The sequence below is a fragment of the Cavia porcellus genome, unplaced genomic scaffold, assembly GCF_034190915.1.
Source record: "Cavia porcellus strain 051 isolate PalLab524CR breed Dunkin Hartley unplaced genomic scaffold, mCavPor4.1 scaffold_12, whole genome shotgun sequence".
Classification (NCBI taxonomy): Eukaryota; Metazoa; Chordata; class Mammalia; order Rodentia; family Caviidae; genus Cavia; species Cavia porcellus.
The window spans coordinates 6,322,186-6,343,901 of record NW_026947495.1 but is presented as its reverse complement, the minus strand read 5'-3'; the positions used below and the strand labels follow the sequence as shown (position 1 = coordinate 6,343,901).

The 21,716-nt window shown below is 41.3% G+C and overlaps 1 protein-coding gene across 1 annotated transcript; it reads left to right on the top strand.

Moving 5' to 3' along the window:
- The first annotated feature begins 918 nt into the window (after positions 1-918).
- LOC100728931 (serine protease 40-like) lies at positions 919-21,684 on the top strand. The gene is made up of 5 exons (XM_063258724.1): positions 919-1,042; positions 1,632-1,794; positions 2,535-2,809; positions 4,604-4,776; positions 21,233-21,684. The coding sequence occupies exons 1-5, from the start codon at positions 919-921 to the stop codon at positions 21,518-21,520; spliced, it is 1,023 nt and encodes a 340-aa protein (XP_063114794.1). The 3' UTR covers positions 21,521-21,684.
- The last annotated feature ends 32 nt before the right edge of the window (positions 21,685-21,716 follow it).

Below are 21,716 nucleotides of genomic sequence, written 5' to 3'. Positions count from 1 at the left end.
ACACCTCTGCCTTTTGTTTTTGTGGGCTTCTGATCTTATCTGCCTTTATTTCAAACGTACTGACTATACACTGGTGCAAATATCTAGCTACCTAGTTTCATTTTGCTGCTTAAAGCACAATGTGAGAGGAGAGTGATACACGGAGAGGAGACCTGTCTAGCTGTAAGATGCGGGAACCAGGTGATTTTGAATATTCTCAGCTTCTTCAGATGTCAAAAGACAGTTTCTGGCGGAGGGCTCAGAAAGAGATCCAGATATTCAAGTGCCGGACCCGTCAGGCCAGCAAGTGCTCCTCACAGGTCTCTATGGCAACCGAGGGCCTGCAGGACACAGAAGGGCACTATTGCTCTGGCATCTCTTTCCTCTTTTTTTATTTCAAAAGATCTGTGGTTGTGGCTTTGTTTGATTAAGAGAAATCTCAGGACTGCAAAGATCCTGAGACAGTTAAAGTAAACAGAAATAGTCACAGCAAGTAACCCCCACGCCACATACACACGCACACGCACGCACGCACATGCGCATGCACGCCTGCCTTAATTCTCACAAGAAGCAAGTTGATAAGCCTGCACAGATAAAAATGTGTGTTACCTTCCTTGAAAAAGGAAGGACAACCAGGGCTCCAAAGTGGAGCACTAAGGGTGTTCCTAGTTTTCTCCCATGCCTTGACACCTGGTGGAGCTCTGGGATGTGGTGAGAGCATTTTGCATAGTAAAGGACCATGAATCACTGGAGGCTTATGGTGAGGTGCTATGACACACCGCCTCTCCCGCCATCCCAGGGCTTCCTGGGGATGATGGACCCCTCAGAGCTGGGCATCTGCACAGTGCGGGCTGGGGGGGGGCATAGCCCCTGGACACGCCAGGATGACTCGCCGTTGGCAGCGCGTGCTCTGGCTGGGTCACAGATGCCGGTGGCGGGATGGGGAGCACCAGGGGTCAGCAGTCGGGGGTGGGTGGGTGTAGGCCCTGGAGCTCTGCAGTGCTTCTTCTCTGGCTGCACCTCCTGCCACCTGTGGCCAGTAACTCTACACCCTTGTCAGAGAGTAAGTCGGGCAAGGGGAGCCCCAGACAGGAAGCAGCCACCTGCCAGCCTCTCCTGTCCCCTCACTTCTCCGATCCCCGACATCAGTCAAGAGGAGCCCAGAGAAGCCAGTGTGGCTCTGAGGGCCTGGGAAGTGGGTTTCAGTTGGAGTGGGGAGGTAGGGGCTCGTGAAACAGTCCCCTCCCCTCCTGGCGCTTCCCGCTGGTTCTGAAGCCTCCATACAAGGACAGAAGAATCTGTCTGGATCAGCACCACATACTCTTCTCCAAGCTGAGGTGGGAGGGCACACCTACTCAGTCCACCTGGGCCTTCACCTCTGTGCTGTCACCTCTGTCTGCCTTCCTTTCTGCACTTTGAGCTGGGGCTCTAGTGAGCTGGGGTCCAGAGGAGCCAGGCCCAAGGCCCACCTCCTTCCCACACCACTGCAGCTGTCTGCTCACCCTGGCCCCTTGCCCTGCGATTTCATCCTGGGCCTGAGAAGGGAGAGGAGCGATTGTAATGTACCCTGAGTCCTGCAGATGCCTCTAGCTTAAGGGCACCAAGGGATGGAGTCCCAAATGCAGGTGCCTCTGGCTGTGATTGTTTCACAGTATGTGGCAGGCCTCAGTTTACAGGGAAGATCTTTGGAGGTAATGCAGCAAAACCTGGAAGGTGGCCGTGGCAGGCCAGTCTGCTCCTGGGTAACCAACACATCTGTGGAGCTACCCTCATCGACAAGAACTGGCTGATCTCTGCAGCCCACTGCTTCCAGAGGTGCGAATTCCCTGCTAGGAAGGGCAGCAGGAGGGAGGTACAGGGTGAGTGAGGGAGGAGCCAGGAGTGCCCAGTATTTGTCTGCCAGGCTTTGGTCTGAGGTGCCTTGAGCGAAGGCCTGAGATGATTTGTTGTGTCAGGTGCCCTGTGTAGCTGCCCCACCTTTGACTCAGTGGTGCCTTCTACCTGGAATGCCATCCTGCTCTTCAATTGACCTCCCTCTCATGTCCACCTGAGCCCCATCTTCAGGCAGGGCCCATCCTTCACTTCTCACGCTGGGATACCTTGCTTGTGCCTAAGGTATGGCAGCCTTTACAGAAGACACTTATGTGAGAATTAGGTCTGGGTCATGCCAACTAGGGAAGTACAGTGACAAGGCCCTGGGGCCATGAGAGGGGCTGGTCAAGCTGGAAATAAGCCACGTCTCTTCTCCAGCAAAGAGGGATACAGTTTGATGTACCCCAAATGTGTCTTTTCAGAATTGGAGCTCTGCTCTTTGGAGCTCTGCTCTTTGAATTCTGAGACATATTAGATAAGCCATCAAGAACCATCAAAGGAGAAATGTCCTGATTATGAGTGGCAGTCAAGCCCACTTTAAGACATGGGTTATCTCAGTATTAGAAAGGGGGCTTAGATAACCCCTTACGATGACAGGGTGGAGCATCTGGTTGCCTGCAAAGTGGGAGAGCTATTAGGGTGAGGGGGGCAGCCCAACACTCAGAGGAACTACCCTCCAATAGGTCCCACAACCCATCCAGCTACCGAATCCTGCTGGGCTACAACCAGCTGAGCAAGCCCACAAACTACAGCCTGATGATGACCGTGCATAAGCTCATTGTCCACGAAGACTATAACAAATATCACCGCATGTCAAATGACATCGTCCTGATGCAACTGCACCGGCCTGTGGAGTTCAGTTCCCAAGTCCTCCCTGCTTGTCTCCCAGATGCAGACTTGCAGCTGGATCCCTTTACTTCCTGCTGGATAACTGGCTGGGGGATGCTTACTGAAAACAGTGAGTGCACAGGATAAGCCAAGAGGGTGTGGGGCTGGGAGACCTGTGTCTTCAGTTTTTAAAAAGCCTCATGGTTCCCTCAGTCCTGCCCCTCCACCCCTCAAAAATCTCTAAATTTCAGGATCAGAAGTTAGGCTCTGTCACTCTGAGCCATTTAGGATTAACAGGGCTCACCATATTTGGCCACCCTCATTCAATGTTCTTGTGCAGTTTGGCCACTTCAGGGTCTCATCAAACACCGTTCAGTCCTCCATGGCCCCAGAAGGTGCTGTGTGTAAAGAGATGAGAGCAGCTCACCCTTTGACCTGAGGCAAGCTGGGGTGTCCATAGCTGAAGAACATTTACCTGTGTGGAACTCACTGCTCATACATTAATGCAAGTAACACCTGTTTGTTCACTTGACTTGCACAGGCAGCCCTCTTTATCTGTGATTGTACACTCAAAACATTCAGAGCAGGAGGATTGTGCATTGTTTTTTGATTTTTCTCTGAATGATACAGTACCTCTATTTACATAGCATTTACACTGCATCAGGTATTCTAGACCTGTACATACGTTCTCTGTAAGTATCTTGATGCCATTTTATATAAGACATTTCAGCATCTGTGAGTTTTGGTATCCTTGGAGGATGCCTATGGATACTGAAGGGTAGAAAAATATCTTGAGATGGAGGGAGATGTTGAGCAGAGATTTTTGTACAAATGTGAGTGCTTTTGATCCAAAAGACATAATGGTGAATGGCAAAAAATGTAGAATATAAAATTGGATGACTCATAGGGTCACAATCCGGTAGAGCATCTCCACAGTGGCATTTGATGCAGGACTTTCCTTGAGATTTGGCATGGTGCCGCCCCGCTTCTGGCCTCTAAATGTCAGTCATATGGCTTAGTCAGCTCACTGTCTCTTAGCCAGCTCACTGACACTTTCAGATCCCTTCCTGGGGTGAGCTGTCAGTCTCAGAACCACTGGAAGAGGCAGGGAATATCCAAGCCAGGTCAAAGGAGAGGAGTGAGAGCATGAAGAGAACTCATGAGCTGGAGAGCCACCAGGGGATGGAGCAGCTGACACCAGTGAGAGCCTGGACCTTCACTCCTTGTCTCTCAGCATTCTCCCCCGATGGCTGTGCTGACCCAGACGTAGGGTTTGCCACATACCAGCAGCTGATGATGATCCAGAAAAGACGTAGCCAGAGAGCACTGCACCAGAGTGAGCTGTCATCCTAACAACATGCTAGCACACAGAGACTGCAGGTCAGACCTGTGAGTGACACCTAGAAAGAGAACTCAAGTAGCTAAGGTCAATTGCTCCTTGAGGTGAGGCTTTTTTTTTTTTTTTTTACTGTTATACACTGATAAACTTGTTGGTACCTGTGACATACACTAGTGCTATATTCCACCTAGGCCAGGACTCACACTCCCACCCTCCATATTGCTATCTCTTATTCACAAAGCAGCCAGAAGAACTGGTCTTGGAATGTAAGTGGACCTTTCCAATAGTGCCAGTGCACTTAGAATGAACTTGCAATTCTACAGCCTGGCAAGGAGGCAGTGCCTGATCTTGGCCCTGCTATAACTACAACTCATCTTTTCTGCCCCACTCTTTGCAGCTACACTGACCTCCTTCCTGGTTCTTTCCGCCAGTGGCCTTTCTTCTTGGCTCTCTTGAATGCCTTTCCTCCTCATCATTTTATGTTCACTGCTGGCAGCCAGAGTGGGTAAACCCTGCAGGAAGCAGACTTGAGAGGAATTGGGTTTTTCTCCAGGCTGAGTCTCACATGTAAATTCTATCCCACAGCATTCCTGCCTCAACCCTTACAACTGCAGGAGGGGGAAATGAGTCTCATAGAGCAAAATCTGTGTGCAGGCCATTATGCACTTCCACCTGGTGTCACGGACCCCAATGCCTACACAGTGCAGGAAGACATGCTGTGTGCTGCAGAATTTTCAACACAGAGATCTATCTGCAAAGTAAGTGAGGCCTCTCAGATTCCACACTAAGCCTGGTCATCCCTCTGCTCCTACAGTGACCACGTCCCCTCCTTCTAGGTCTTCTCTGTACACCGCCACAGCCCATTTTCTAAAACCTTCCCAAGCTCAACCCAAACTAAGATGTCAGACCCTTAGAGAGCATCCCTATTTTTCTCATCCATTTTCTTTTTTTTAATTTAAAAAAAAGATTGAAATAAAAGGGGACATAACAACAGCAGTCAGAATAGAACAATTTAAGCAACATAGTTTTTCACCAGAAAACAACATGACATAACAGTAGTTACCATAATTTCTCTTTTCTTGAAATATTTGAGTATACCTTCATATACTATAGCATCAAACATAACAAGACAGTGTAAAACCATTCAAGAGAATGAAAGTATTACAGGGTATTCAGAAACAACTAAGAGAAAATGAACAATGGTTACTATATTATCTCCTTGTCTATAAAAATTTTTGTTTATACTATCACATATAATAAAATCCAATAAGATACAACATAATAAAACCGATGGAGTCAGGAGAACAAAAGCTTGGTGGTACTTCAAAATAGGATGATATTAACTCATCACTAGCTATTTATAGTGTCTTGTTTTCTTCAAAATAGCTGTTTATACCATCACAGACAATAAAATCAAATACCCCAGAATAAAACCATTCCAAGTAATGAATGGAAACTTTATAAGGCTTCAAAACAATATAATGGGGAGTCATGATTACCACACACTTTTATGTACTCTTACTATTTCTTACACTAGGGAAAGTATTTGGTATTTATACATGAGAGTTTCATTTATTTTGCTTATGAGTATGGTCTCAAGCTGTGTCCATTTATTTATAAATATCTCAATGTGATCATTCTTTATAGCTCAGTAGTACTCCATTGTATAAAATACTACAACCCTTTTATCCATGCCTCAGTTGATGGACACTTAGGTTGTTTCCAAGATCTGGCTATTACAAATTGTGCTGCTATAAACATGGGTGCACGTATATCACTGTGGTATGATGTTTTCAATTCTTCTGGGAATATGCCTAGAAGTGGAATAGCTGGAAAAAAATGGACTTCCAATCCCAGCTTTTTGAGAAATCTCCAAATTGACCTCCACAATGGTTGCACCAGTTTACACTCCCACCAACAGCACAGGAGAGTTCTTTTTTCCCCACAGCCTCTCCAGCATTTGTTGTTGGTAGTTTTCTTGATCCTGGCCATTCTTTCAAGAGTTAGATGGAATCTCAGTGTTGTTTTAATTTGCATTTCTCTAATGAGTAATGATGATGAAGATTTTTTCATGTATTTATTTACAATTTGTATTTCTTCATCTGAGAATTGTGTATTCTTCTCAGATGCCCATTTTTGGATTGGATATTTGAATTTTGGGGGTCTGATTGTTTAAAATTCTTTATATGTTTTAGACAGAAACCTTTGCCTGAGGTACAGTTAACTAAGATTTTTTTTCCCAGTTTGTGAGTTTTCTTTTCACTATGCTGGAGATTTCTTTTGACATGCAGAAACTTTTCAATAAGAGGTGATCCCAGGTATTGATTCTGGAAAGTATTTCCTGTGCAGTTTGATTTCTTTTCATAAATTCTCTACCTACCCCTATGTCTTCAAAGTTTTTACCCAATTTGTCTTCCAATAGATTTAGTGTTTCTGTTTTCATATTCAGATCTTTGATCCATTTAGATTTTAATTTAGTACATGGTGATAGACATGGGTCTAGCTTTAGTTTTTGGCAAATGGAGAGCCAGTTTTTCCAGCACCATTTATTAAAGAGACTGTCGTTCTTCCAGTGAACCTGCTTGGCTCCTTTATCAAAGATAAGGTGGTTGAGTGTGTTTGTAGTTGTGGCTGTATCTTCTAATTTATTCCATTGATCTTTGGCTCTGTTTTTATTCCAGTGCCATGTTGATTTTACTACTGTTGCTTTGTAGAATAACTTCAAGTCAGGGATTGTGAATCCTCTTGCCTTGCCTTTGCTGCTTAGAATTGTCTTTGCTATTCTAGGTCTCTTCTGGTTCCAGATGAATTTTAGGAGTGACTTCTCTAGATCAATGAGGTATGTTGATGTTATTTTTCTTGAGATTGCATTGAATCTGTATAACAGTTTTGGGAGAATGGCCATTTTCACAATATTTATTCTTCCTATTCATAAGCAAGGGATGTCTTTCCACTTTCTGAGATCCTATTCAGTTTCCTTTTTCAGTGTATTATAATTTTCCATAAATACATGTTTCACTTCTTTCGTGAGAATAACTCCTGAATATTTCAGTTTTTTGGTTGCTATTGTGAATGGTGTGGCTTCTCTTTTTTCTCTCTCTGTGATTTTGTTGTTAGTGTATAGGAATGCTATTGATTTTTGAGTAATAATTTTGTATCCAGCTACATTGCTAAATTTATTTATTATATCTAGGAGTCTTTTAATGGAGTTTTGAGAGTCTTCTATGTAGAGTATCATGTTATCCGCAAATAAGGGTAATTTAACTTCTTCTTTTCCAATGTTTAACTCTTTTATTTCTCTCTGTCTAACTGCTCTCGCTAGTATTTCCAGTACTATATTAAATAGGAGTGGTGATACGGGACATCCTTGTGTTGTCCCTGATTTTAAGGTAAAGGCCTTCAGTTTTGGGCCATTTAGTATGATACTGGCTGTTGGTAAATATCAACCATTCCAATTTTCTGTAAGGTTCTTATCATGAATGAATGTTGGACCTTATCAAATGCCTTTTCTGCATCTATAGAAATGATCATGTGGTTCTTACTTTTGGCTTTATTGACATAGTGGATTATATTTATTGATTTACATATGTTGAACCATCCTTGCATACCTGGGATGAATCCCACTTGGTCATACTGTATAATCTTCTTAGTGTTTTGCTGCATATTGCCAATATTTTATTGAGGATTTTTGCATCTGTGTTTATTAGGAAGATTGGCCTATAGTTCTCTTTTTCAGTTGAGTCTTCCTCAGGGTTTTGATACTAGAGTAATATTTGCTTCCAGGAATGACTTAGGAGGGATTGCTTCCCTTTCAATTTCATCGAAGAGTCTGAGGAGTGTTGGCATTAAGTCTTCTTTATATTTCTTGTAGAATTCTGCAGTGAATCCATCTGGGCCTGGGCTCTGCTTTGTAAGTAAGGACTTAATTACATTTTCAACTTCATTAATAGAAATTGCGTTACTCAGCAGTTTTACATCTTCTTGACCTAGCATTGGTACTCCATATGTTTCTAGGAATCTGTTTATTTCTTCTGTGCTATCAAATCTCTGAGAGTAGAAGATTTCAAAATAGGTGTTGATGAGCTTCTGTATTTCTACAGAATCTGTAGTGATTTTGCCTTTTTCATTTCTTATTGCATGAATTTGAGCTTTTTTCCCCCTTTTTAAAATAAGGTTGGCTAGAGCCTTATCAATTTCATTTATTCTTTCAAAGAACCATCTCTTTAATTAATTGTTCTTTGGATTGTTTTCTTAGTCTCTATTGCATTAATTTCTGCTCTGATTTTTATAATTTCCTTCCTTCTTTTGGCCTTGGGCTTGACTTGCTCTTCTTTTTCTAAATGATTGAGGGGTAGCATCATGTTGTTTATTTGTATTCATTCTGTTTTCCTGATGTGGGAACTCAGTGCAATAAATTTCCCTCTGAGGACATCTTTCATTACATCCCACAGATTCCCATAAGTTGTATTTGTATTTTTGTTTGCTTGTAAGTATTGTTTAATTTGTTCTTTAATTTTCCCTGTGACCCACTGATTACTCAAGAGTGTGTTGTTCAGTTTCCATGTGTTTGTGGGATTTTTGCAGTTATCTTTTATCATTAATTTCTAATTTCAAAGTGCTATGATCTGATAACATGCAAGGGATAATTTCAACTCTTTTGCATTTATTTAAATATGTTCTGTGAGCTATTTTATTTTATATGGTCTATTTTAGAGAATGTCCCATGTACTGCTGAGAAGAATGTGTTTTCTGATGTTGTTGGATGGAACACTCTGTATATGTCTATCAAGTCCACTTATTCACAGGTGTGCTTCAGTTCTGTTATTTCTTTGCTGATTTTCTGTCTGGTTGATCTGTCCCTTAGTGTCAATGGTGTGTTAAAGTGTCCTGTTATAATTGTGTTATTGCTAATTTGGTTTTTCATTTCTACTAATACTTGCTTTATATAACTGGGTGCTCTGGAATTTAGTGTATATATATTTAAGATTGTTATCACTTCCTCTTGAAGTTTTCCCCTAACCAGTATGTAAACCTTCTTTATGTCTTTTGATCATTCTTGGTTTGAAGTTCAGATTGTCTGCAAACAGAATAGTGACCCCCACTTTTTTTGGGTTCCTGTTGCATGAAGTAATGTTTTCCTTCCTTTGACTTTCAGTCAGTGAGTATCATTTTCAGTTAGATGAGTTTCTTGTAAACAGCATATAGTTGGATGTTATTTCTTGATCCATTCTGCCTGTTTCTTTTAATTTGTGAATTGAGACCTTTTAAATTAATGGCTATAACTGTTATATATTGGAGTATTGTTGACATGTTATCTTTTTGCTGTTGCATCTTTATCTTTCCCTTCTGTTTAATTGTCTGTTTTGCTTAGTAGTTTTTTCTTAAGTGTATCTAAACTGTCTTTCGGTATTCTTTTCAGGGTTGGCTTGGTGATCATGAAGTTCTTCAGCTGTTTTCTGCATTAAAATATCTTATTTCTCCATCAATTTTGAAGGACAGTTTTGCAGGGTGCATCAGTCTAGGTTGGAACTCATTTTCTTTTAGGATCTAAAATACCTCACTCCATGCTCTTCTTGACTTTATTGTTTGTGCTGAGATGTCTGCTATGATTCTGATAGGTTTTCCTTTATAGGTGATCTTTCTTTTTTGTGTGACAGCTTTTAATATTCTATTCTTGTGTTGGATTTCTGGGATGGCAATTATTATAGGTCTGGATGTAGTTTTATTTTGATTATGGCTTTTTGGAGTTTTTAAAAAATTTTATTTAAAGAAAGACTAGACAAAACAAAAAATGGGTAGAAATAATACATATATTCAGAGAAAATATAAACAATAAGAAATCACTAGGTAACGTTTACATACTCTCCTTTTACAAATAGTTGTTCAAGATACAAAAGTGGAACATATAAAGTGAGAATTCAAACAGTGAGACTGCACAGTTCTGTTCAACTATCCAGCAAACCTTAGTAATGTGGATGTCAATCCTATACACTTAAACATACATGCAGTTATCCATATCTTCATTTATGTTAGAATTAAATAAAGTAAAGCAAGATAAAGTCATTCTGAACAAAGAATGATAGTATTGCTGGATTTCACATCATGACACTCCGGGATCAGCACTGGATACTGAAGTGTCTTTTTTAAAAATTTATTGTAAAGAAAGACTAAACAAAACAGAAAATGTGTAGAAATAATACATACTTTCAAAGAAAAAAATAAACAGTAAGAAATCACTAGTTGAGGATTATAGATTATCTTCTTGCAAATAGTTATTCAAGATACTAAAGTGGATCATGTAAAGTGGGGATTCAGAGGCTTGGAGAAAAAATGGCAGTTTGCTAGGAAGCTGGATAGAGAACCTCTGCAGAGAAATCAGCTCAGATGCTAGAATTTGACAACATGGAGAGGGCCAGATGATTGGATAACAATTCTTATTAACCAAGGCAGTAACTGAAGGGAAAAATAAAACTAGGAAGAGGAAGGAAAAGTGCAGGTGGAGAACTGAAACCCAACATGCTCATTGAGACCCGTTCCATGCTGTACTAGGCACACCTGGACAATCCAAAGTTGCACTGAGACCACAGCTGCTGATAACAGGATGCTGAATCTGGGCACCAGGCAGTTTTCTGACCAATACACACTGTGCTGGGAGTGCAGTGAATACACGTGTTGCAGGGTGGAGTGGACCCAAGAGGAAGAACTGCATTGATTCCTGGTGAGTGCTATGTATTGGGTGCCATGGCTGCTGTCACTGGCTGAAGGACATCTTGGAGTTGGGCACAGCCTGGTGCCATGGCAGCATCAGTTGGCTGTCCCGGACACAGAGAGGACTGGTGAAGGACATCTTGTAGTTGGGCAAAGCCCGATGGTGTGGTGACATCAGTCAGCTGCCCCTGGCACAGAGAGAACTGGCAGAATCTCCTGGGGCTGAGATACACCTCTGGTTGGGACCCAATAAGCAGGTACAAAGTTGTCACAGCTCTGTGATGTCCACAAGGCACAGCCTAACTTGTGGATTGACTGGCTCAGAGACACGAGGTTAGCCTGCACCATCCCTGCATCTCTGCATGTACGTCAGATAACAGCAAATTGGGGAGGGCAGCAAAACCCCATCCAGCACACTTCAGAAGGAGCCTAAGCAATATGCAGAGGGCCAAAGGCCCCCAGGACACACCAGTCAGAAAGAAACCAGAAAACATGACAACAGATAGAAAAAAAAAAAAAACCTCTAGCTGCTGAGCCTGGGAAAACAAGCCCAGGAGAAGTAAATACAGAAGGGAAGCAGGGCAGTAACCATCCAATACTAGACACAGCATCAGCGGACATAAAGAAATACCTTCATGACCTCATAGATGAATTTAAAACTGTACTTCTGATCCAAGTGAGGCAAGATATAAAAAGATTAATTAAAGAAATGATAAGCCCTTCCCAAGAGAACACAGATGGAAGAATGGAGGAACTCAGAAAAGAAAGAAAAACCTTTCATGAAGAATTTAAACATAACCTAGAATACACGAAACAGATTCAAAGAGATTACCAGGAAACTAAAAACTCCATTGAAAAATGCACAATGCCTTGACAGAAACTAAAGTGGGACTTTTGAAAGTTGAAGAGAGATTTATGATATATGATCACAAAAGAAAAGACTTCTTAAAAATAATGAGGAACCAAGGAGAAACAATTCAAAGGCTAGAAGATGACAAAAGGATCTATAATTTAAGAATAAAACATGTGAGCGAAGAAGCAGGAGTAACCACAAATGAACTACAAAGACTATTTACAGATATAATTAAGGAAAAGTTCCTAAGCATAGGAAAAAGAAATGATATCCAGATAAATGAGGCATACAGAACTCCAGCCACAAACAACCAAAACAGATCTACACCCAGACATATAATAATCAAGATTCCAGAAATCCACCAAGAGAACAGAATATTAAAAACAGCCAGGGAAAAGAATCAGATTACCTACAATGGAAAAATTATCAAAATAACAACAGACTTATCAACACAAACTTTCAAGTCAAGAAGAGCCTGGGGGGAAATAGTTCAAGCCCTGAAACAAGATAATCTGCAACCAAGACTGATGTACCCAGAAAACTCTCTCTCTCAAAATTAATGGAGAAATCAGATGTTTCCAAGACAAGGAGGAACTGTGGGAGCTCATGGCCAGCAACCCAACCATACAAAAAATACTGAAGGACATTCCAGAGAGAGAGAGAGGAAACAATACCAGGATTTCAGCAACAGTGGCAGAGAGGCCTCAATGAATGGGGCACACAGTGGAATGAAGGAATAAAGTGGATGAAGTATAGCAGGAAAATAGAATAGCAAACATGAGGCAGAGACAGTAAGCTATAATCTTTAATATAGATAGCCTTGATACACTAACAAAAAAAGAAACAGGCAGAGTAGATTAGGAGTCAGGTTCCATCAAGATGCTCTGAATAGAAAATACACTCAACCCAAAAGAGGGTTAATAAACTGAAAGGCAAAGATGAGAAAACGATGCTATATGTGACAGGAAACCAGAGAGAAATAAGGACAATTCATTCAGCAACCACAGGTAGATTGGAAAGCTATGACACTTTTGGGCAGTGTAGAGCTATACAGCTGGAAGGAAGGAAAACCTTGTGACTTTAGTAAGTAAAGGAGTACAGCTCAAGATCAAGCTCAGGGGTAAAAAGGTTCAGCAACACTCAGATAGATAACAGGCTGACCCCCTAATATAAAAACTAAAGGAGCTAATGGGACCCAAAACATAGAAAACATCCTGAGAAGAGGAAAGGTGAAAAATAGCCTAAAAAAAGGAAGGCAGAGGACATTGTTAATAGTGTATCAGGATTTAAAAGTCACAGTAGCCTTACACTCCGTTTAGTTTCATTTTATTTTGTTCCAGTCTGTCCACTCATATCAGATTTCAGAGCACAGACATCTAACCCAAAAATAGCAGGTTATACCATGGTAACTATCCTTAAATTTCTACTAATTAAACTGAAACCCTGTATTAATTACTTTGTCTTACTATGACTGATCTTATTTGAAGCTGGTTTGTTAGACTGCGGTTTTGCCTTGGCTGATTTTATTCGAATTTGATATGCTTGATAGTATGAAGTCTAAGGGTAGAGGCAACTACTCTGAAGATGACAAGATGTAAAAGAGATATCCATATCAGTTTTGATTATTAACTGCTTTCAAGTCCTACAATGTCTTCAAAGTTGTATTTTTACAAAAATAGCTATGTCATACTATGCTTAACTATATGAAGCTTGATGATGTGGATAAATCTATTGAAAATCACAAGAGAAAGCATAGTAACTATGGTAGATCACCTAATATTGTGGTCTTATGTGTCTTTTTCATTGCATGTTTTTCCAGGAATTTGTTTTGTTGTCTTGTTATGATCTGTTTTTCCCTATAATACAGAGAGGATAGATATACATATAGAAACTCACACATGGGAAGAATTTTTTAAACTATTTACAGGAACAAAATATATAATGCACGATGTAATGAACAGATACTCTGAAGAAGAAGAGACACTAAGAAACCCAATGCTAATTCTGTAGCATTATGATATCAAATCTAGCAATACTATTATACACTAATATCAGAGTGATATTAGTCTAGTCTCTTAAGTTCAATTTCAGCATACATAAAGGTAAGGACAGCTACTACAAAGAGAATGAGAGACATTGTGGTAGTCATTATTGACTTTCCCAATGTCAAGTCTTGAGGACCTAAAAATCCTTCATCATCCTATAATGATTTGATTAGTTCTATAATATGCAGTATATATTTAATGTGTGTGAAGATGGGGACAACTATTTGGAAGAAAACTAGAGACAGTAAGATAGAGAGTGAAGATCTCCAGTGGACTTGCTTTGAAATCTGTGTTTTTAAAAATTATTTCTTATGAACTGTATTGTTCTATTTTGACATGTTTAATCTTACATTCTTTAAGATAAAAAACAAATGGGTAGGACTGATAACCATATTACTGTTTTCATTGGATCATTGAGCAGAAATGTTGGCAATGTCACTATTTGAATGTCACGTTGTACTCTTTAATTTTGTAGCCTTAACAACAATTTCTAAGATGGCAATATGTAGCTTATCAACTAGTGATTATTTATTGTTTATTTATCTGTAATTCTGTATTATTTCTACCCTTTTTAAACTGGGTTTTTTTTGTTTTTTGTTTTCTCTTTAAATAAAAGTGTGGATTCAAACAGTGAGACTGAAACCAGTTCTGCTCAACTATACAACAAAAACTTAGAAATAAAGTTATCAATCTTATACACTTAAACGTACATGCAGTTATCCATATCTTCAATTATATTGAGATTGAACAAACCCAAGCAGCCTAATATCACTCTGAACAAAGAATAATACCATTGCTGGGTTTCACATTATGACACTCCAGGATCAGCAATGAGTACTTTAGTCTCTCTTCTTCTTCAAAGTATCTGTTCATTTCATCATGTGTCGTAAGATCAGTTCTCATAAACTGCTTATAGATTCTACACATGCATGAGTCTTAACATGTATTTCTGTCTTTTCTATATTAGAGGAAGAAACAAAACAAAGCAAGACAAAACAAAGCATATTCCTATAAACATATGAAATGAAAAACACATACAAGACACATTGTACAAGGAGTTCTACCATAGTTCCTGTGTTGTCTCTTGTCATCTTCAATAGAATTGGCTATATCATCAGACATAGTATAATTGAATATATCAGTATGTAACAGTATTAATAACAGAACTTTGTATATAGTGTAACAGAAACAGAACTTTGTATATAGTGTAAAACTTCAAAAGCAGGCAGTTATCAAACCAGAATGTGTATCGTAGAGTCTTGTCATCTTCAGTGTAGTTGCCTATACTCTCAGACTTGATAGTATCAATTATATCAGTTTTGAATAAAATCTGTTGATACCAAACAGCAATCAAACAAACCAGATTTAACTAAGATCAGTCATGATAAAACAGTATAAGTCATACAGGACTCTAGATTAAGATAATAGGAAATTAAAGATGATTACTGTGCTATATCCTGATGTTTTTGGGATAGCTGTCTGTGCCCTCAAATATAATGCAAGTAGACAAACTGGGACAGAATAAAATCTATCAAAAAAAAGAATAAAATCTGTCTAAGAAGACTGTGTGAGTAATGTGGGTTTTAAATCCTGATACACTATTAAAAATATCTTTTGCCATCTTCTTTAAGACTCTCCCTCCACTTTCACTTCTCCAAGGTACACTGCATTTTTGGGTCAGACCAACACCTTTGGTTTTAAATGGGGGGGGGAATCTGCTATTTACCTAAGTGGTTCTGAACCTTCTCTCTCCTGGACTGATCTCTAATTGTATTTGTTTACCTATTAAAGCCTGTCTTTCCAACCTATCCACAAATACTTACCTAGTTGCCCCTATTACTCTCTGGTTCTCTATCACATAGAGCATTGTTTTCTCATATTTGATTTTCAGTCTATGTACTCTTTTACATGTTAATTATATTTCCCATAAATAGCATCTCAGTGGACCCTGCCTCCTGATTTACTCTATGTATGGTTCTTTTTTTTAATTTAGTGTATCAAGGCCATCTATATTAGCGATTGTAACCAACCTTCTCTGCCTCATTTCTGTTATACTCTTTTTTTGCCACCAGTTGTCTGCTTATCTTCTTCATTCTGTTTTCTGCTCCATTCATTGAGGCTTCTCTGCCACTGTTCCTGGAATTCTACACTTTTCTGTTTCTCTAGAATGCCCTGAAGTATTCTCCATAGAGTTGGATTGGTGATTGTGAATTTCCCAAGTTCCTCTTTGTCTTGGAAGCATCTTGTTTCTCCATTAATTTCTAGAGCAGTTTAGCAGGGTATATCAATCTGGGTTGGAGGTTATTTGCTTTCAGTGCTTTGAATATTTTGCTCCAGGCTCTTTTTGAATTGATGGTTTGTGTCAAGAAGTCTGACATTATTCTGATGGGCCTTCCTATCTGTTTCCTGTCTTTAACAGCTTTTAATATTCTGTTCTTATATTGAATTTCTGGGATCTTGATTATTATATGCCTGGGTGTAGCTCTGTTTTGGTTGTAGTTGGTTGGAGTTCTGTATGCCTCATACATCAGAATATCATTTCCTTTTTCTATGTTTGTGAAGTTTCCTTATTTATTTTTGTGAATAGCCTTTGTGTTCCTTTGTTTGTACCCCTGTTTCTTCATTCACATTCTTTATTCTCAAATTATAGATCCTCTTGTCATCTTCTACCCTTTGTATTGTTACTGCTTGTTTCCTTGTTATTTTTAAAAAGTTTTTCCTTTCATAATCCCACATTGCAAAACTGTCCTCCAGTTTGGATAATCTATCCTTAGTTTCTTTCAAGTAGATTTACAATCTTTCCATAGAGTTTTTAATTTCCTAGTAATCTCTTTGACTCTGCTTCATGTATTCTATTTCTTTATATTCTTCATCAACTGGCTCTCTCCTTTGCTTGAGTTCCTCCCTTCTTCCACATGTGTCTGCTTAAGGGGTGCTTAGCATTTCTTTTATTAATTTTCTTATATCTTGCTTTACTTGGCTAAATGTTTCACTTTTGAACTTGTCTATGAGGTCCTGAAGATATCGCTTTATGTACACTGGTGCTGTGTCTTGTATTGCATGTTTGCTGTTCTCATTCTCCTTTGTATTTACCTGTCCTGGGTCAGTGTTCTCAGGATTGGGACCTGTGGACTTTTTGTTGTTGCTTCCTCTTCCCATCTTTTTTGTTTTTTCCAGGAGGCCACAGTTTCTTTCTTTGTTGGTTCCAATTCTTCTGAAGCACGCTAGCTAGGTGACCCTTCCCACTGCAGTGTGCTAGTGAATTGCAGACAGGGGCAGCATATGCTGGCCCCTCCCCTTGGGATCATTCAAGCTGCTGAAGCCTGCACAGGATTACTATGTACTGCCCTCCCTCCGGGTCAGTCCAACTGGTGAGGTTTCACTGCGTTAGTGTGCACCACTGACATAGAGAATTGATTTCAGATAACCTATTGGGTCTCAGCCAGGTCGCATGACCCAGGTGTAGCTCACTCCACCAATCCCGTTTGGGAAGAGAACAACTGAATGAAGTCACTGCTGTCCCTTGTACTTGTCAGTCCTGCCCAGTCCCAGAATGTTGTCCGTCAGAGCCCCCTTTCTGTGGAATGGCTCCACTGCCACCACTTACCACAGGTCAATGCAGGCTCCTCACCAGCTCAGCTCTCTCCGTTCAGCTGGCCAACCCCCAACCTCAGTGTGACTGTGCCTCCAAAGAGTCAAAGCGGTGGGACCTTGCATGGCTTGGCAAGTCACCTGCTGTGTTGGGAGCACTCAACCTTTAACTGTTCCAATAATAGGACTAGGACTGTATGTTTGATTGGTTCTTCTCACCTTAGTTTCTTTTGGGATGACAGAATTCATTTCCCTCTGTTCAGGGCTCTCCGTGCTGTATTATGTTGAATTCTAAGTTGACTATCTCAGGGAACCTCTGTAGCCAGCTGTTATCTATCCATCTTTGCTCCTGCCTATTTGGAGTTCTATATGCTTCACTGATCCTGATGTCAGTTTCCATTCTCATGTTTGGGAACTTTTCAGCTATTACTTCTCTAAATATCCTCTTGACATCCTTTATGTTGTCTCCTTCTTTTTCATTTATCCCTTCAATGTTATAATGTTTTTCTTTGCATCATCTTGCAGCTGTTGAATTGTTATTTCCTGATTCCTTGTTATTTTTAAAAGATCTTTCCTTTCCTGTTCACTAGCTGCAATCTTGTCTTTGAGGTCTGAAATTCTATCTTCACTTTCATTGAGGTGGCTTTTACAACTTTCAGTGGAATTTTTGATTTCCTGTATATCTCTTTGCATCTGCATTATATATTCTTTTTGTTTCTTATATTATTCATCCAGGAATTCTACCTTTTTGTTTAGTTCCTCCAATTTTTTAACTGTGTTTTTTTTTTAGATATGTTCAGCATCGCTTTCATTTCTTCTTTTACCTGGGAGATTATTTCTAGTTTGAATTCCTTTAAAGATTCCTGGAGTTGCTTCTTTATTTCAGTTGCTATTATTTCAGGTATTTCAGGTGTATGGCATATATTTTCTTCTATGTACATAGCTCCTAAGGTTTCTTGCAATGGGCTGGAGGTTTGAGATTGTATTTTGCTTTTTCATTTTGTCATTTTCCTATAATTCTGTGTTTCAAGTATTATTCCAAGGTTTCCCCAGGGTCTGTTGGAAATCCTCTTCGATGCTCTCAGCTCCTGGGACTCTGGCCGCCCAGATCCTAGGATTGAGAGAGGGTCACTGGGGGTGGGGAGGCAGGCCCAAGCCCTGTGGGGCAGGTTCAGTGTGGTAGGGAGGTATGAAGTTCCTTGGCTGGTGGGAGCAGTGATCCCCAACTCCCAGGCTTGGTATGTTGCAGAGACACTCACCTCAGGCCACCCAGTTTCCAGAATTGAGGGTGCAGGCAGGCCCAAATTCCCAGAGTCCGCTAAGCATGGCAGGAAGCTGGGAAGTTGGAGGACGCAGGCCCAAGACCTGTGCAGTGCAGCAGGAAGCCTTAAATTTTGCTTGCTGGAGCAGAAGCAAGAATCATAAACTCCTGGGGCTCGGGGGAGGATGCAGGGACACTCACCCTAGGCCACCCATTCTCTGGAATTGAGGGTGCTGGCAGGCCCAAATCCCCAGAGTCTGCTGAGCAGGGCAGGAAGCCTTCTCATCCATCTTCTTTGTATCATTTAAAAAGGGTTAAAATGTAGCATACAAGGAAAAGGCTTACTTTGTACTATTTGTTGAAGTTTTACAGTTCAATAGGTTTATGCAATCAACACCCAATGGGCCATACTTATTGCAATCTGAAATATTGAGTATGGTAACCCAAGTATGATAATTCTTTTTCCTATCTTCTTCACAACCCAGAAAGCTACATTTTTAATCCCATTGAGATGGTGTTGAAACCCTAGCAAGTAAATTCCAATCTACCACCTCCAATGCAACTCATAGCAAGAGTAAAGACACCCACATGTATTCAAAATTAAGGGCAGCCAAGGGGTCCTAACTCCAATCACCTTGAGGATATGCAGACAAAGGTCCTGATCCAAGGCCTGTCCCCAAATTTATATTGTGAAGAAGGGGGCAGGGGTTGAGAATCCATAGTGATGATGGCAAGGAACTTTGTAAGTAATGAGCTGGCAAGCCAGGTAGGGAGAAATGCATCTTTGCAAAATGCAGGGAGAATGACCAATCTGTAAAATTAAATTAAGGTAACAACTGAATTGTTTTTGGAAGCTGAAGCTTCAGTTTCTGATATGTAAACTTTTGGGCCCAGGGGAATCATAGCCTCTTTACATAGAGGTTCATAACCAGCATACATGCCTGGGGCTGACTGATTCTGTCATTCCACTGTGTCAGATCTTTTACAGAGAGCACTATGCAAGGAAACAGGAGACTGACTGTCTGATGGCTTTAGAGATCACAAACCAGTACCTGGCTAGCCTTATCTGCAATGCTTAGAGTCAACTGAAGTCAGAAGGAAATATAATCAATGTTGCAGCAATAGTTCTGCATTGGAGGGAAGTCACTCAAATTGTCTCCTACAATACTTACGCCTGTGTCTTGTCACTATTCTCCCCTACTATCCTATATTAGCTACTAAAGCACAGTGCATTTGTACTGGGACTTAATACAAATCATGTCTCTTTTCAGTCAGCACTGTTTGAGGCATTTGGCTACTCACTATGTGAGTATAGCATAATTGTACCTATCTGTTCTTGCATTGGTAGCATTTTGGGCAGCATTCCTGTGTCTGCACATACCCTTTCTTGCTTCATTGCTTCTCACCCTTCCTCAGCTCACCCTACCTGTTTTGGTGCACATCCTACATTAGGCTCTGCTCCCTTTGCTTTTGTTTTTTTGACCACCAAAGCCTTCTCCACACTCAGCCTACTGCTTTTCCCTTATGTTTTTCTTTTTCTACCAGGGATCAAACTCATGACATCACGATTGCCAGGTAGTCACTTACACAACTGAGCTAAACCCCTGGTCCTTACATTACATTTGAAACACAGATACAAAGAAGGGATCAGTCAGTGAAAATCCTGCATGCTGAGCATTTCCTGTCAAAGGGATAGTCATTGCTATGCCTTCGACAGGGTGATCTGAACAGCCTGGCGTCTGCAGCTGGCCATACCCCAGCAGCCCTAGAACAGCCTTGCTAAATGTGTTCCAGACCCTCTTGCCTCCTGCTGAGGGTCTCACTGTCCAGCCCATGATTGCCACATCCAGGCCTCACTCCTTCCAGTCTTGCCCCAGAGAAGCTCTCTGATGGCCCAATTGGTGCTGTCCCTCTGGAGCTCTTCTTGTCCTCTCTGTTGCCTGCTTTGCACATATCCTGTATGCAGGTAGGCGCAATGCTCTTGAATACCACCTGTGAACAGAGCTAGCTGTTAGTTATCTGTTATCTACCATGGTATCTAACAAGTGGCTGGAGGGTACTAGGCTCCCCTGAGTGTGATTTCTTGGCCTGTGAGTTGAGGGCATTCTCCCCATGAAGGCTGGGCTCTTTCTGCCTGTGGGACTCTGCTGCACAGGCAATTGCCACAGTATTTCCAGAGCCCTCCATGACCCAGGCAGCAGCTCTTTTCCCCTCAGCCCATTGGATAGCTTTGCCTGTTCTCCCCCACTCCCCTGCCCCTGTCAGATTTGCATTTTCTAATTAAAATCAGCCAAGGAACTCAGAACACTGGAGAACTTATTAAGTCACGTACAAAGACACATGCAGGATGCTGCAGTGGGCTCAGGGTAAAGCCAAAGGCCACAGGCTAGCCACTTTGCTGCCTTGTAGGACTTCAGAGGCCCCTTCTCTCATGTGAGTGGGAGGGCAGAGTGCAGATGTCAGACTCCCAGAGTCCCTTTGTTTATTGTCATACACCTGTGACTACCAACTCAGGTGGTACTCAGGATCCCCTTGGGAGGTTTGTAGGATGAGGGTCTGGGTCCTTGCTCTGAAGATACTCATCCAGGAGTTGTCATCCCCCTGGAGTCTGAACTTCTAAATCATCCAGGTTACCCTGATGAGCACCACGCATGTTGACAGTGGCAAACCCTGGGGCCCAGTTTGTCTGCTCCACTCTGGGCAATGTGTGCTCCTCCCTATCTCGGTTCCAACATCCATGTCCTCTCTCTCCTCAGGGAGACTCCGGGGGTCCCCTTGTCTGCCCAGTACAAGGAGTCTGGTATCTGGTAGGAGTGACCAGTTGGAGCTCAGAATGTTTGAAGCCTGTGGGCCCAAGCGTCTTTGCCAAGGTCTCCTACTTTTCCCCGTGGATTCAAGAGAAGAAGAGTGCCAATCCTGATCCTGACATCGCCTTGGCCCCTCCTATAGAAAAGCCCCCAGCCCTGACTACCTTTAATTCTCAGGACACTATCAAGCCCCAGGTTTTCATGGTCCTGCTGTCTTTTCATATCTTCCTGTTGTAGCTCATTTTGCTCAGGAATAGGTGACGGACCCACAGCATCCCGATGTCCAGGCTTCACCACAAGTCCCCTGGCTGAGCTCTGCACTACCCTTCTGTGCTTCTCCCTTTGGGCTTGCCTGTCCATCTGAGGCCAACTATGTTCCAGGACTGACAAAATAAAAGCAAGTGAAGGAGGATCTGGCTCTTGTTTCTCACAC